This window comes from Elgaria multicarinata, chromosome 1, assembly GCF_023053635.1.
Source record: "Elgaria multicarinata webbii isolate HBS135686 ecotype San Diego chromosome 1, rElgMul1.1.pri, whole genome shotgun sequence".
NCBI classification, from domain to species: domain Eukaryota; kingdom Metazoa; phylum Chordata; class Lepidosauria; order Squamata; family Anguidae; genus Elgaria; species Elgaria multicarinata.
In genome coordinates this window covers 164041053-164057820 of record NC_086171.1, presented here as the reverse complement: position 1 = coordinate 164057820, position 16768 = coordinate 164041053, and the positions used below count along the sequence as shown (strand labels likewise).

The following is a 16768-nucleotide window of genomic DNA, read 5'->3' as shown; positions in this document are numbered from 1 at the left end:
TAGCTTATTAGAGGATTAAACAACCTTGGCATAACCCACAGGCTGTATAGAAATCCATATAGAAATCCATATAAACCATAATCAGCACAATTGTGCAAATAAACATCATAAAAACATAACAGAGAGCTTCGGCTGTGGGGCGGTATATAAATGTAATAAATAAATAAATAAATAAATAAATAAATAAATAAATAATCTAAAACCAATACAATATGAAAAGACTTCATCCACACTACACAAAATCTCTTCTCTCCCCAGCTCCTCCCAGCCTAGAAAGAAAACCCACAAAAGCAGCACACAACAATTAGGCCATGACTAATGCCTAAGTGTCTGAGAAAAGAAGTACGTATTTGCCTCGCACCAAAAAGCTAACCCTAACCCTAACCCAAAGGTTCAAACCATTCCAGAAGGCTCCTAGTGGTACCAATCAAAACAAATTGTGCAGTGAAACCATCTTTTCCTCCTTATGGATTTTTGCGAAAAGAAAAAAAAAGAAGGAAGGAGCAGTGGGAACACATGGTTGGGTTACAAGTGAAAGAGAATAATGACTGTACAATTCCATGAACCAGGCAGGCAAATTGCATGATAAAGGCCTCATCCAGAAGCATTGTACATGGCCTAAGGATCTGCATTGGACTTGGACAAACTCTGAAGCCTGAGTAGTATTGTACGACTTCAGTCTTGTTCAGTTGGATTCCATGGTGGAGCAGGCTTTGTGATACCTCGGTTGTGCAATACCCTTCCGTTGGACGCCTGACTGAAGCCGACACTGGCTTGATTTCTGGGCCAAGTTAAAACATGGCTCTTTATCAAAGCCCTCAAAGGCAAAATTCTCCATTGTCACACATAGTTTTAATTGTTCTTAATAGTTTTAATTGCTTTTAAAATTTTACTACTGTTTTTAATTTGTTAACAATTTTCGGCTGTTGGGCAGTATAAAAATGCAATTCATTAAATAATAAATACTTTTAAAGCTATGTATATTATGTTGCCATTGTCCTGATTTTATCTGTATGCCACCCTGAGATCCCAGTGATATAGGTCGGGATACAAATATTTTAATAAATAAACAAACTGTTACAAAAAAATGCTTCATTTGGGGTTCATGTTTCAGATACCACTCCAAATAATATCCTTTAGATACAACTCCAAACAATGTCTCCAAATCGGACTCAGAGCCTGAAGAAGAAGACGATGACCAGCCAATACAAGAAGTAGGGGAGAAAATTCTCCAGGAGTCAAGGAGGAATCTTCCCAGGAGTGTATTGGACAGGAGGCCCAAGCTCAGAGATCATCCTCCCCACCCCTGAGAAGTCCATCTTTGTCAGAGGGAGAGAGAACTTCCGAAATGCCAGATCCCAGAGTTCGCCACAGGGTCAAGTGGGAGTAGTGGAGAGGAGGTGTGAGGTGGTCTGCTAGGTTAGCCACACAGCAGGTTTAGTAAAAGCCTGTATGGCATGGTGAGAAACTGTCCATTTAGTTGATAGGCAACTGCCTTGTTTTGATAGACTTATTAAGCTTATAGGATAGCTCCTAGTATTCACACTCCCTTCAGGTGAGAAGAGATGTCTGTTTACTGAATGAAGCTTTGTGGATTTCACATCAGATCTTTCACATCTTGGTGGGAGGGCTTGGAATCCCAATGTTTGCTTTCATTTCTCTAAAGCTGCAGGAGGAAGGAGTGCTGTTTAGTGACAGAGAGGTGCACCTTCTAATATTAAGGCACATTTTACCATTGCCTGCAATCACTGTGCTTTTGGGAAAGGTAAAAGTGGGACTATCGTATAGTCATTTCCCAAATCCCACCATACTTCACTACAATAATAATAATAATAATAATAATAATAATAATAATAATAATGCCTTATAATGGTTTTCGGGCTTCACAACTCCATAGCGCTTGCACCTATCCTCTGAACCTTTTTTTTTCTTAAATCCCCTTTTTATTGTGAATATTAACAAAACAGAACAAAAATAAATTTTGGTGCTTGGTTGAAAGTTGTAGAGCCTTAACATACACTTTGTGAAGTGTAGTTTTTTTTTTTGTTTAATTATTAACACTGAGCTGATCAACAGATAATACTATCTACACTTCTCCCACTTCCGCATGTAAAAATGTGAATGTCAAATGAGAGGTTGTGATTCTTTCCAACCATTCTGCACACACAGCTAAATTCTTATCAGATAAGAATGAGTGATTCAGCCATTGGATCTGGATTTCTTCTTGATCTTGTTGCGAAAGGGCAATGAAGGAGACATGTGGTTTCCCATGTTGGCCTGCTGACATATTCTTGGGAATGGTAGTGAATGCATAAAGGAGGTTTCACCAATTTGATAAATGAGCATTAAATCAATGCTTCTAAAGAGGTATATACATAGTAAAGTGATGTCAAAACTATTGAGTTCCATTGGCTTGAGCCTGAAAAATAGTACATTAAAGATTAACAGGCCGCTTTTTAATGCTTATGGTAAACATGAAGTTATGGGGAGCATGTTTCCAAGTGTTAGCAATGGCTCTTCCATGTGTGCATAAAATAAAATGGCTCAAGTCAAGGCTGACTTTTCTTTAAGTATTAGGTGCATTATACAGTGAAGTGTACATGAGACCGAGCAAGAACTTTGTAACCATTTGTCCTAACCTTTGAATTCTTAGAATGGACAAGAGTTTAGGAAAGTGTGAGTGTGGTCAAAAACAATGTTCTCCTGAATGTTACGTACTGAGATACTCCAAGTGGTACAATACCCAGCAGAAAAGAAACTATGGGGAAGGTGGTCATTTCTCAATTGTTCAATAGGCTCCATCAAATATTCACATTGTGATTATTAACTTGCCCTTTAGTAATTTTTAGAAGAATAGTACCAGTTTTCCCAGGTAACTGATTATACTTTGGTTTATTGTTATCTTACTGCTGATGATTTTTTTTCCTAATAGCAGGTTTTCTTTAAAAATCAAGGGCGCAAATTGGTTTTAAAAGACATTTTAACAAAAGAGTTGGAGACCTTATCATCCTTAAAAACCAGAAAGTGTAGATATTATGTGTGCATAATGATAAGGGAGAATAAGAGTAAACAGATAAGCAAGCAGAGGACAGTTGCTCTGAGTATAAAAGTAGGGGCAGAGCAGCCACAACTGTGGGCAAGTTTTCTGGATTCTCTAGTAGATCACATTGGTCAAGTCCCTGAGCACCATGAAGTGGTTGATCCTGGCATTGGTTTATCTCCACCTGTCAGAGGGGGTGGAGAGGTGAGTATCCCTGTTAGGGTTCCTGAATGAGACGAAAGCATCACTTGTAGCAAAACTTAGCTTTTCATGCTCTCCCAATGTATTCATGTGTCATAGACATCCCTACTTTGAGTAGCAAGTGGCATGGTGGGCTTTCAGCAATTTCCAGAAACAAATGAAGAGGAAAGTTGCTGAATCAAAAGGACCTAGGAGCATAATGAGGGTCCAACATAATTCTGCTGGTTGTATAAACTCTTTTCATGTTGTGCAGAATGATTTTGAAGAAAGGGAAATCCATAAGGGAGAACATGAAGGAGAAAGGAGTACTGGAGGAATTTCTGAAGAAGCCCCGTCTTGATCCTGCACTGAAATACCACTTCAATGAATTCAATGTCGCTTATGAACCAATAACCAATTCATTGAATGTGAGTATTGCAACAATGCAAATTTGGTCCTCTGTTGGTTTTCTCTTTGTGATTGATGAAATAACTGAATTTTCTAATTGAGTGAGGTTGGCTGACCTCCCATCCACTAACTGAGGCCGGATCGACACTTCTGGGCTCCAGCAGTTGTCAAAACTGTTATAAAGCGCTTTAAAGCAGTAGTGAAGATCCTGCCTGAGAGTGGTGTACACATGTCATTTCTTTGAACACCAGCATTGGTCATGTTGTTAGAGAAAAGGGTTAAATTAAGACATTTTGATTCTCTTCTTGCATAGCCCTTCTATTGGCCTGCTATCTAATAAGAACATAAGGAGAACCTAGCTGGATCAGACCAAAGGTAGACCAGCATCCTGCTTTCCACAGTGGCCAACCAGATGTCTTCAGGAAGCTCATAAGCAGGACATGAGGATAATAGCCCTCTTTTATTGTTGATCCCCAGCTACCCTTATTCAGAGCCATGCTGCCTCTGATCCCGGAGGTAGTATATTGCCATCATAGCTAGTAGCCATTGATAGCCAAATCCTATATGATTTTCTCTCATCTCCTTTAAAAACTGTCTACGTTGTGGTGGCCATCACCAAATCTTGATGAAGTCTAACTATGTGTTTAAGTTAACCCACATCTTGATGAAGTTAAACTATATGTTTTGTGAAGTATTGACTTATGTCTGTCCAGAATCTCGACCTGTTCTGCTTTATTAGATGAGCGAAATACGGTTATTATAGGAGATGGAGAAAAACATCTCTCTGTCGATGTTCTCCACACCTCTGTCCTGTCTCCCTTATCTCATTTTCCCCTAAAATAATGTTAAAGGTAATAATAAGTATAATGTGTAGTTAAATATTGAAGACTGATGTTATTGTTATATATGTGTATTGTGTATATATGTGTAGTTAAAAAAGAGGTCAAAACACTACAGTGTAACCTTTCTTTGTAGGGGAGTAGTATGATGTGGTTTACTTGTTTTTCAAACTGAATTCTTCATGAACTGAAAATATCTTTTTTGTTCCTTAGTGTGGCTGTGTGCACATATCCCTTCTTTGGATCACAGGATGGATCTTATAGTTAGAGAAGAGGATTAAATTTACGCATTTTATTCTGTTTCAGTGTAGTCCTGCCACTGACAATCTTGAAGAGTAGTTTAGATAACCTTCTTTGTGTGATACTGTCTTAAATTGCGTTCTTTACGGTCGAGATAGTTCTTTTGAGTTGTTCACTAGGAAAACACTAGGAAAATAGTTAGAAGTTTAACAGTGATTAAAGACCTTGTGAAATATTATGAATTACTAAGCCCTTTCATTTGACAGACCTACTACTTTGGAGAGATCAGTATTGGGACTCCACCACAGACCTTCCGGGTTCTCATGGACACCGGATCTGCCAATCTCTGGGTACCTTCTGTATACTGTAATACTGCAGCCTGTGGTGAGTTTTGTACAGTTGAGAGGGTTTTGCTTTTGAAGCAGGTATTTTATTTTGAAGTAATTTAAATCTATTTGCTAGCTCTGACCATTTTCAAACTAAAATAACAATGTAATAATCCTATATTGGCTAGCAGCCCTCAGATATTTCCCTGACCCTTTCGAAGCAGGTATTTTATTTTGAAGTAATTTAAATCTATTTGCTAGATCTGACCATTTTCAAACTAAAATAACAATGTAATAATCCTATATTGGCTAGAGGCCCTCAGATACTTCCCTGACCCTTTGAATGGCTCTGGGCTTGCATTTACGTTTTGAATTCAAATTTTTCATCACTTTGGGATATAATACCGCAGATTTGAAGCATCTGTTGTTGTTTTTTCATTTTTGGAAACAAAAAATGTCATTTTGATGGCCACATACTACAGTATATTAAAGGACATGACTCAGCTAAGGTGTGTCATGCAATAGAGGGTGGAAGCACATGGTATGAAAGAAATAGTGTATTTCTTTCATACGGCAAATGTGGGGGTTGTAGGATACTTAAGTTTACCATTGTAACTTCTTCTTTTTTAAAGCTGGGTTCTGAAACCAGGTGGGAATCTACACTGATGTTATTCTAACATTTTGAATGGGTTACTGTGACGCACAGCGTCACGTGACCCTGTATCTCTAACGTTGTAAATGAGTTGTACTTACTGGTTCTATTTCGTTGTCCCCTTTCTTGTTGCTTAGTTGTAGCGCTGCTACTGATCCATGTGCCTTGTTCTACCGGTAATTTCCCTCTTCCTTTTCTCTGAGAGTAGCAGAGCTGCTGGGTTTGCTCCGCCCACTTCCTGTTCTCCTTCCTTCGCCCCGTTTGCTATCTTATCTGCTACATCAGATAAATCACACCAGCGTTATACTGTGCAATCACTGACAATTGCATGCAAAGGACTCAGAAGTTTTCCACCTTAGAATCTGCTTTGATTGTGAAGTAGTCCCATGTATCCTGCCTTAATTGTGCTCCTTTTGCAAAAGATTCGCCCTAATTCTGAGCTGCTGCTGTGGGCACAGGAGCAAGATTTTTTAAAGAAATGCTTACATCTGCGTAAACTTTAAAGATAAAGACACCAAAATCGGCACAGTAATAGATATTAGGGAGAGCTTTAAGCATACCAAATTTGAATTGAATTGGGTCATCCGTTGATTTTTTTTTACCACTTCCCCCCTCTTTGCAAAGGATCTGAGGAGCACTCAAATCACTTCCTGGTAAGCAAAGGATCGCTGTAGCTCCGTGCAGGAAAATTAACACAGGTCTCTGCTACCAGTCCAAAACTCTAACCAGCGGGGCTTCAATGGTGTATTTGAAATAATCTCAACAGCTGGGGCTGCCAAAAACAGGCCTCCCCTTCTGCACTGCTAAAACTTTTCAATTTGGTCACCCATCCAAACCCAGACCTTCTTAGCTTCAGCAAAGTGGCTGGCTCCTATGCATTCAGGCTATTCCCTAGGACTTGTGTTAAGATGTTTTGGGAGGGAGTTTGTGTGTGCTTATGACTATTGCCCTGTGGGTGGAGCAAACCAAGCAGCTCTGCTTACTCTCAGAGAAGAGGAAGAACGGAAAGGATTGAACAGTGTGCCCTGAAGTAACGTTACAGCTAAACGTAAGTAACACTAGTGTGCCCCTTGATACAGAGAACCGATACAGAGAACCACATTAGAAACGGACACTAGCAACGTTATAAGACTAGTGTAGATCCGGCCCAGGAAAAAAAAACTGACTAAGGGAGTGGTGAGAAAAAGGCTCTAAGGCACGAAGCATTTGTAAGGAAGAATCAGTGGGCAATCTGCTGGTTGAAGCTCCTTGTCACACACACACGCACACACCGGGTGTTTTGTTAGTTTCTCAAATGCTAGTTTGGAATGCTTCGATCATATGTAGTTCCGCTGTTATACTATTTGATGTTGACAAACAAAATATTTAAGTGAGGTATAATAATTATGTGTTAAAGCCCACATTTGCATGTAAAAGCTTCCAGGGGGGAATCTGCACGTCGTTCCGAGATCGCTTCTAAGTGACCCCAGTGCGGTGTGAAAGCGATCGTGTACCTGGCCTTTGGAAGAGCTGACGAAGAGATGTCCTTCCTGCCGCCGCCGCCACCCGCAGACCTCCTCGCCGGCTGGGACGGAGAGCTCAGGGGAAGAAGGCGGGGTGGAGAGCTTCTTCCGCTCTCAACCCCGCATTCTTCAGCCGAGCTCTCCTCGCCGGTCGGCGAGGAGGTCTGTGGGTGGTGGCGGGGGCGGGGGCGGGAAGGACGTCTCTTCGTCGGCTCTTCCATAGGCCAGGTGCACGATCGCTTTCACGCCGCACTGGGGTCGCTTAGAAGCGATCTTGGAACAACGTGCGGATTCCCCCCAGGTTCAATCTGTTTGCTGGTCTTGTGACCATAATGAGGACTTTCTGAGCTAAACACAGTAAAAAGGAAGCTGTTTCTCTCACAAAAAGATGCATAGGAACCTTCCTCATTGCTTCGTTTAGTTCAGAATGTCCTCATTCTTGGACAACATGTCTCACAAAAACATGCATTTGCCCCTCTCAGATGTCTTCCAAACAGAACATTGTGTCTGTGTGTGTCTGTCTGTCTGTGTATACATACTGCACATTAAAGGGCATCTTTCATTGCCACATGAAGAAAGACCTTGTTTCTTTTTTATTCTAGTTAACCATAATAGGTACAACCCTCGTGCATCATCTACATACTCCAACAATGGACAGACCTATCCTCTATCCTATGGGAGTGGTACTTTAACCATCATGCTAGGCTACGATACTGTTCAGGTAAGTGAACTTTGCATCCTGCAGTCACCCATTTTTAACCATGCTGCATTCTGGGAATCTTCAAACTGTAGTCAAGGCAAGACTCTCAGGAATCAATTGCTCTGGGGCGTCTGCTTAGAACTCAGCATTGCAATCAGAATTTAGCAAGTACAAAAAAATGGGTCCTAAGGCCTACATTTGACTTGTATTACCCCAGCAGGATCTGCACTCCTGCTTTATAATGGTTTATAATAGTATTGAAAAACTCTTTGGGCCCATGGCACATTCCATATACCATTTTCAAACCACTTTCAAAGTGTTATATCCTGTTTGGTGTAGATCTGGTCCCAGATTCAGTACTAGTAAGCCTCCTGTTACACTTTCCATTGATTTCCCTTCCTCCCCTCAACTATTTTTTTTTTAAAGCCAAAATTATTCTTAGGAGTCTGGGAGTTAGGTCAGAGGCCAGTCAGATGGACAGAGTGTGTTTTTACCTTTCCTCTCTGGTCAATGTCTACCACAGGCATATTTTTTGTTTTGTTTTTTTAATTTATTTTATTTAGATATAACAAAAAATTAAAAAAATAGAACAGTCCCCTAACAACTGGTGTTTAAACAGTTGTTACGGAAAAGTTGGTTAATACAATTTTAGGGGGGAAATCAAGACAAAAGATAGAAGAGAAAAAAAGAAAAAGAAGTAAATGAATAAACTGATTAATAAGTGTGCTGTGTGATCTTCATTTGTTGTTACAATATCCAAATGTTCAAAGCTGAAGGGGCACATATTGTTGTAAGTCCGATTGTGACGTATGTTGAAGCATAGGCATAAATGACTTTAGTGGTTGGAATAAAGCCTGGGCAGGATCTACACTACTGCTTTAAAGCACTTTAAAGTGCTTTATAACAGTTTTGACAACTGTTGGGGCCCAGAACACACTCTATATACAGTTGTCAAAACTGTTATAAAAAGCTTTAAAGCGCTTTAAAGCAGTTGTGTAGATCCGGCTCTTTGTGGATTTGACTGTTCAAGCCATTTTGGCACCTGCAATGCTAAATGCAAAAGCGTCCTGCCATTCATGGTCCATACGTGGCATTAACTTGGCTGTATATGTATGTAGTTGTTGCAGTGACAAAGCACATGATTCCAGTGATTTTTTTGTATTGCATTACCTGTTCATTAAAAATCAATTTTGCCATCCTGAATCATTAAGTTGACCATATGAAAAAGAGGACAAGGCTTTTGTATCTTTAACAGTTGTATATAAAGGGAATTTCAGAAGGTCATTTGTATGCATGCAGCACCTGGTGAAATTCCCTTTTCATCACAACAGTCAAAGCTGCAAGAGCCCTGTCCTCTTTTGTATCTGGTCAATCCGGTCACTAAATTGAGAGATTTGAATACCAGTCAAACTGACAATTATCCCCTCCCACATCTGGATTGTGAACACACTGAGCACTTGGAATATTTGTGGTAATTTCATGACATCACTCCAGCTCAACCAATCACAACTAGAGGCCTCACTGCTCAAGAGTATTATTCACCACATTGGAATCTGATGCAGTTGCTGTACCCTACTGCACAATAGTGCCAGGTCTGATGTTTCATTATGGGTGGGAAGGCAATGTGTTCAGTGAGTCAGAGAAACCCCTACACACATCTTATAGGTCAAGTCCTTTAGACTTTTGAGAACTAAAATGTCACAGAAATTCGATGCAGCAGATTGTATCCCTATTAGATGCTCTGGCATTACCCCACAGTTCTGTTCCCTTAGGTATGTCTGCTGGCTTTGTATGTCTAGTGAGTGCAGAATGTTAGACTGAGTGGGTGTGGCTGATGATGCTGTGAAAGGGAGGGAGGAGTATAAATGGGGGAGTCTAGGGCGTTGGTTAGTTGGTTGGGAGTTGGGAGTGTCAGTTAGGATTGTCAGTGGTGTGGATTGAAAGGAGATAAGATTTTGAGATACTTAAGTTTACTGTTTTTATTAAAACTAGTAGATTAAGCAGATTAACTTGAATTTGAAGTAACTAAGATCTGTTTAACAAAAATAAACATTTCATTTTGTTTTGTTACCTCAAACCACGTCTGCTTTGCTTTATCACCTGCTCTACAGTTACTATCGTAAACACCTTGAGGGTTTGTGGGCAACAAGGCCTGGTGTCGTGACAGATGCACATTTGCTTCTTGTAATGGTGGAATGTGCCAATATGTGGTGTACTGAAATGGGAAGCCCATTGTACGTTCCCCTATACATTATTTGTAGTAATGTCACTATCTATACATTGGAGTAGGCCAGGCCTATAAGATCTCTCAAGACGCCCAGTGTAAAGAAAACTGGATTATTCTCCCAGACAAATGGGCAATTAAGTTCCTTTGGTCCACTTTATTTTCAATCCACCCAGCTGGGTCACAGTGTCTCTCTGTTCAGGATTATGCCTGACATGATGGGTATTGCCGGTCCTTGCAAGTGGTACTTGAGTTATTTGAGCTCATAACGGTCTCCATAAGTCAATCTACAGAAGTTAAACACATTCATTCCTTCTCCCCCAGGTCCAGAATATTGTTGTTCAAAACCAGGAATTTGGCCTAAGTGTGAATGAGCCCTCTAATCCCTTCTATTATTCCAGTTTTGATGGGATTCTGGGGATGTCTTATCCTGCCAACTATGTAGGCCATGTAGGGGGATATACTATTATGCAGCAAATGCTGAGACAAGGGCAGCTTTCAGAACCTATCTTCAGCTTCTATTTCTCACGGTAAGATTAGATCCTCAAAATGATATTTTTTATAGGATGCCTATATAAGATAATGCTTTCGAATCTAGGAACAGTCATCTGGAATAAATAAACAACTCTAGTACTGCTGCTGCTGCTGCTACTACTACCACCGAGTTCCAGCCTTACAATCAGAAATACATTTGAGAATGTGTGTGTAATAAAGGCTGGTGAATGCAAATAACATTTTCTATTAGCCTTAAAACCCTTTAACCTTGAAACTGGAGTAGTGGATTGCCCCCCACCTTTGATTACATGCTTTTTAGTGGAGAGAGACTCTAATAGATGTGAATATGAGGTCAAAGAATCATAGAAGAGTAGAGTTGGAAGAGGCCTATAAGGCCATTGAGTCCAACCCCCTGCTCAATGCAGGAATCTACCTTAAAGCATCCCTGACAGATGGCTGTCCAGCTGCCTCTTGAATGCCTCTAGTGTGGGAGAGCCCATGACCTTCCTAGGTAATTGGTTCCATTGTTTTACTGCTTTAACAATCAGGAAGTTTCTCCTGATGTCCAGCTGGAACCCTGACTTCCTGTAACTTGAGCCCATTATTCTGTGTCTATATTCCATAAGAGATCCGGGCCCTCCTCAGTGTGACAACCTTTCAAGTACTTAAAGAGTGCCAACATGTCTCCTCTCAATCTTCTCTTATCCAGGCTAAACATGCCCAGTTCTTTCAGTCTCTCCTCATAGGGCTTTGTTTCCAGACACTTGATCATCCTCGTTGCCCTCCTCTGAACTCCCTCCAGCTTGTCTGCATCCTTTTTGAAGTGTGGTGCCCAGAACTGGACACAGTACTCAAGACCAGTGCTGAATAGAGGGGAACCAATACTTTGTGTGATTTGGAAGCTGTATATTAATGCAGGCCAAAATAGTATTTGCTTTTTTTGCAGCCACATCTCATGGTTGGCTCATATCCAGCTTGTGATCTACAACAATTCCAAGCTCCTTCTCGCTTGTAGTATTGCTGAGCCAAGTATCCCCCATCTTGTAACTGTGCATTTGGTTTCTTTTCCCAGGTTTAGAACTTGGCGTTTATCCCTATTAAATTTCATTCTGTTGTTTTCAGCCCAGCACTCCAGCCCATCAAGACCACTTTGGAGTTTTTTTCTGTCTTCCAGGGTATTAGCTATCCCACCCAATTTTGTGTCATCTGCAAATTTGATAAGCATTCTCTGCACCTCCTCATCCAAATCATTAAATAAAAATGTTGAAGAGCACTGGGCCCAGGACTGAGCCCTGCGGTATCCCGCTCGTTACCTCCCCCAGTTTGAGAAGGTACCATTGATAAGCACTCTTTGAGTCTTATCAAACTGTAGCGAACTGTGGATCCACCTAGTAGTTGTTCCATCTAGTCCACTTTTAGCTACTTTGCTAATCAAAATGTCATGGGGCACTTTGTCAAAAGCTTTGCTGAAGTCAACATATATTATGTCCACAGCATTCCCACAGTCCACAAGGGAGGTTAAACCAATAAAAAAATGAGACCAGATTAGTCTGGCAGGATTTGTTCTTGACAAATCCATGCTAGCTTCTAGTAATCATTGCATTGTTTTCAAGGTGTTTACAGACTGACTTCTTTATAATCTGCTCTAAAAATTTCTCAGGGATTGGTCTGTAGTTCCCAGGTTCCTGCTTTTTGCCCTTTTTGAAGATAGAGACAACATTAGCCCTTCTCCAGTCGTCCGGCATGGACATTAGCCCTTCTCACCCGTTGGTCATGATTTCGCAAAGATAATATACAGTGGTTCTGAGAGTTCTTCTGCCAGCTCCTTTGTAACTCTAGGATGCAGTTCATTGGGCCCTGGGGATATGAGCTTCTTCAAAGAAATTAGGTGTCCCTTGACCATTTGTTTATCAGTCTCAAATTGCAATCCTTCCCCTTCAGCTTGTACTTCACTTTTGCCAGGGGGAGTCATAGACCTTCTTTTGGAAGGAGATTGAGCCAAAGTAGGAAATGAGCATTTTGGCCTTTTCTTTGTCGTTTGTTATCAATTTGCCATCCTCATTAAACAGTTGAACCACGATTTCTTTCCTGAGGAAATATACCTGAAGAAAGCTTTTTTGTTGCTTTTAGCATTCCTCACTAGCCTCATCTCATTCTCAGCTTTAGCCTTCCTGACGCCATTTTGGCATTTCTGTGCTACCTGTCTGTACTCTTCTTTTGTAGCCTGGCCTCCCTTCCACTTCCTATATGCATCCTTTTTTGTTTTCAGCTCGTCTCTACACTTTTTATGGAGCCACATTGGTTTCTTCTGTTTGTCTTCTATCCTATTCCCTTATTGGAATTGTTTGTAATTGTGCCTTTATAATTTCCTTTTTAAAAAAACACACCACTCCCACCCATATTGGACTCCTTTTCTCATTTTGGTCACTTGCCATGGGACCTTACTTATCATAGTTCTGAGTTTATTAAAGTCAGCTTTCCTGAAATTCAGAGTATGGCTACAGTCAGCTTTTGCTTCCTTTAAAACTAAGAATGCAAGTATGATATGGTCACTTTCCCCCAGAGTTCCTGTAACTGCCACTTTATCCACTAAGGCTGTAGCTAGACCTAAGGTTTATCCCAGGATCGTCCCGGGTTCGTTTCTGCCTGAGCGCTGGATGCCCTGTGTGGCACTTAGGCCGTTGCTAGACAAGGGTTTAGCCCGGTGCGAGGCCCGGGCTCCCTGCTGTGCATGCAGATGATGCACAGGGGATCCCAGGGTCAGGCCGAGCTAAACCCTCCCTTGACCCAGGATAACCGGATCCACTTGTGGCCCGGTTTTTCCGCAGCCCCGGGCATTTGCCAGGCATTGCCCGGGCAAGCGCCGCTCGGCTGTTTGCTCGGGCGGCGGGCGGCGCGATCTCCCCCGCCCTCCCCCGTGCCACCCACCCTGCCATCCTTCCCCCTCCCCTCTCTTCCCCCCCCCCGCCGATGGGCACAGCGCTCCTATGAGTGCTGTGCCAGGCAGGTCCGCGGCTCCTCGCGAGTAAGCGAGGAGCCGCGAAAAGCCGCGGAAGTCGCTGGCCGGAGCTGGGGAAAAAGCACGCTATAAGCGCATTCGCTTATGGCGCGTTGAAGGAGGCCTCAGCACGGCCTGCCTCCGGATTCCCCTGTGCGTCATCTGGACGCACAGCAGGGAAACCGGGTCAGAAGGCGCGCTAAGGCCTCGTCTAGTAAGGCCCTATCTTTAACCCAGTCAACCAACTGTTCGGGTATGATCCTGGGAAGCATTGACAATCAACTCTTCTTTATGCCTAAATAGTTGTCTACTAGCTTCATAGTTAGTTAACCTAAACTGTTTCTATCCATTTTTTCATCCCAGCCAACCAACTGTTCAGTATGGAGGAGAATTGATCTTTGGAGGTATTGACAATCAGCTCTTCTCTGGGGAAATTACCTGGACACCTGTCACCTACGAAGCTTACTGGCAGATTGCTGTTGATGAGTAAGTGATATATTAATTTCATTTTCATTAATACCTGTGCTTTCCTGCTTTAATCTCCCATTGGCATGCCCCATATGGGTTTCCCTGCTCCTCAGAGTGCTAGTCTTTTTGTGGGTGGGAGATAGCTTTATTCCTGTTTTTCACATTAAAATATATGCTTTGGGCTTGGGAGGATATGACTGGACCAATGGAAATACCACCTAGATGGGAAAGGAATGAATGAATGAATAAACAAATTCTAGTAACAATATATTGCAGATTGAGTACTGAGAAAATGAAATACTATTAGAACTGAGGTGCTGCTTCAAGGAAAACAACAACTGCATATTTATTGTGGGTACACACACACACACACACACACAGAGAGAGAGAGAGGGAGGGAGGGAGAGAGAAGAAATGCAGTAAGCAGCATCTATTGAAACAGATACTCTTTTGTGCCTGTTTCAATAGAGGCTGAAGGCAATGTATTATGATTAAAATGGATCAGACCAATGCATAATCTGCTCTATCTAGTATATAATATTAATCCTACGAAAAACTTGGATCACTTTCCAACAGAGGAGGAGGAGGAGGAAGAAGACGATTGATAGAAACTGAAGCTCAACCAGTGAATTTTTTGTAGATGCTTTATAGGGGAGAGGGAGAAAACATATTGTCCCAATGTACAAACAAAGAGGCAAGTCTCTGTGAACTCATTCAGTGCCTTGATATTCCTCTTGTCTCATAGATTTGTCATTAACAACCAGGCTACTGGCTGGTGCAGTTCAGGCTGCCAGGCCATGGTGGACACTGGGACGTACCAGCTGGCTGTCCCAGGGCAGTATCTTAAGAATTTCCTGATGAATGTTGGAGCTAGTGATGACAACGGACAAGTAAGTTGATGATTCACCTTAGGGGAAAGAGGTGTTTTAACTTTTACCATCAGAACACAGTGAAGTTACAGCCAGAGTAAAGCCAGGCCTAATCAACTGAGTGCAAGAGACTAAGGCCTAATCAATTAAATGCATGCAGTTGTTCCAACCAGAGGCCTCTGAGTGGATGCTATGGGACAGAGAATGCTGGACAAGATAAGCATTAGCCTATTGCACAAAGTTAATTTATAGGACATCCTGGTCTTTACTCTCTGGGTAGGGTAGGGTAGGCCTTGTGTACCATACTATGGGCTACTACTGATGTCCACTTGATCATGGTGCCTTCACTGTTGTGGCACCTACCATGAACTATGATCGCCTGACTGATCCCAGGAGGGCTCCTAGTGTAGAGCGTTTCCACCAGCAACTGAAGGCAAACATGTTTGCCCAGATGTTTGCCTCATTGCCAAATACCCTTCATTATGTTATCTACATATTTATTGTTTTATAAATATATATATTTTTTAAAATGTTGCTTTGTTTTATTGTATTTTATTGATTTTATTTTTGTGAACCCATTTGGGATTTTAAAAAAATGAAAAGTGGTATAAAAATGCTCTGAAATGAAATAAAATATGTAATGTAGAACCATAGAATTGCTGAGTTGGAAGTGACCACAAAGGTCATCTAGTCAAACCAGTTAAACCAACCATGAGAGGTGGCTGTCCAGCCTACTCTTAAAAACCTGCGAAGATGGAGAACCCACAACCTCCATAGGTAGACTTTTCCACTGTTGTTATCACGTGTATGTGAACACTGAATCTTCTGTGGACAGGTATACCTATTAACAGGAAGGCTTATATTTTGTGTCTTTGACTGTTTTAAAGAAGGGACACGATCCAACCAACCTCTCTTCTAGTCTGCTCCCAAAATTAACTTTCTCTTTATATTTGTTTTTCCACAGTTCGTGGTGAACTGCAACTATGTCCAGAATTTGCCCACCATCACCTTTGTCATTAATGGAGCCCAGTTCCCACTGCCTCCCTCTGCTTACGTGAGCAATGTATGTATCAAATATTGCTTAACATAATCCCCTAGTATAGTGCATATTTTGAATTATACCACTGAAGTGTCCAGATGAAGATGGTAATATCTAGATTATGTCAATTCAGGAAATATCTTGATAACCAGGCTTTATTGAGCCTTTGCTCTGGAAAATCATTGTAATGGTACCTGAGCATTTTTCTCTTGGCCATTTCTTATGGTCGTCTTCTGAAGACCATTGACCTTGCATGGATCTGTCATTGACATTTGAGTGCTTTACTAGGTTTGCAGCCGAGAGACTTTCTCAAAGACTTCTCTACTCTGCCTGTAAATGCTAGAAGCAAGAATATTAGTAACAGTATTAAAATAAAAAAGTGATTTTCTCTTTTTGTTGTTTTTGTCATAGCACAAATGTTGCACACTGTGCTAGTATAGAATCACTACTGAACCTGTTGCAGTGTCATGTGGATATAACTCCTAAAATTTGTTCTTGCAAACAAGTCCTGATCCCAGACTTTCTAATAATGCTTCATATTATTTATTTCTCTGGCAGAGCTATAACTTCTTTTCTTTTTCTTCCACAGGACAATGGCTATTGCATAATTGAGATGGAACCCACATACTTGAATTCTCCAACTGGGCAGCCTCTATGGATCCTGGGTGATATCTTCCTCAAGCAGTATTATTCTGTCTTTGACATGGCCAACAACAGGGTGGGCTTTGCACCCTCAGCCTAGATAGAAAAAAAGGGCAATCGCTTTCTGGATTAATAAGACCGCTATT

General features: G+C 41.4%; 1 protein-coding gene across 1 annotated transcript; it reads left to right on the top strand.

The window, feature by feature from the left end:
* The first annotated feature begins 3188 nt into the window (after positions 1-3188).
* LOC134394007 (pepsin B-like) lies at positions 3189-16722 on the top strand. Its single transcript, XM_063119109.1, has 9 exons — positions 3189-3244; positions 3495-3648; positions 4974-5091; positions 7790-7908; positions 10436-10641; positions 13968-14090; positions 14818-14962; positions 15906-16004; positions 16570-16722. Exons 1-9 carry the CDS (start codon positions 3189-3191, stop codon positions 16720-16722), a joined length of 1173 nt encoding a protein of 390 aa, XP_062975179.1.
* The last annotated feature ends 46 nt before the right edge of the window (positions 16723-16768 follow it).

Coding starts and splice junctions, on each gene's coding strand:
- LOC134394007 (XM_063119109.1), top strand. CDS start 3,189: ATGAAGTGGTTGATCCTGGCATTGGTTTATCTCCACCTGTCAGAGGGG. Junction 3,649..4,973: donor CAATAACCAATTCATTGAAT/GTGAGTATTGCA, acceptor TTCATTTGACAG/ACCTACTACTTTGGAGAGAT. Junction 5,092..7,789: donor CTGTAATACTGCAGCCTGTG/GTGAGTTTTGTA, acceptor TTTTTATTCTAG/TTAACCATAATAGGTACAAC.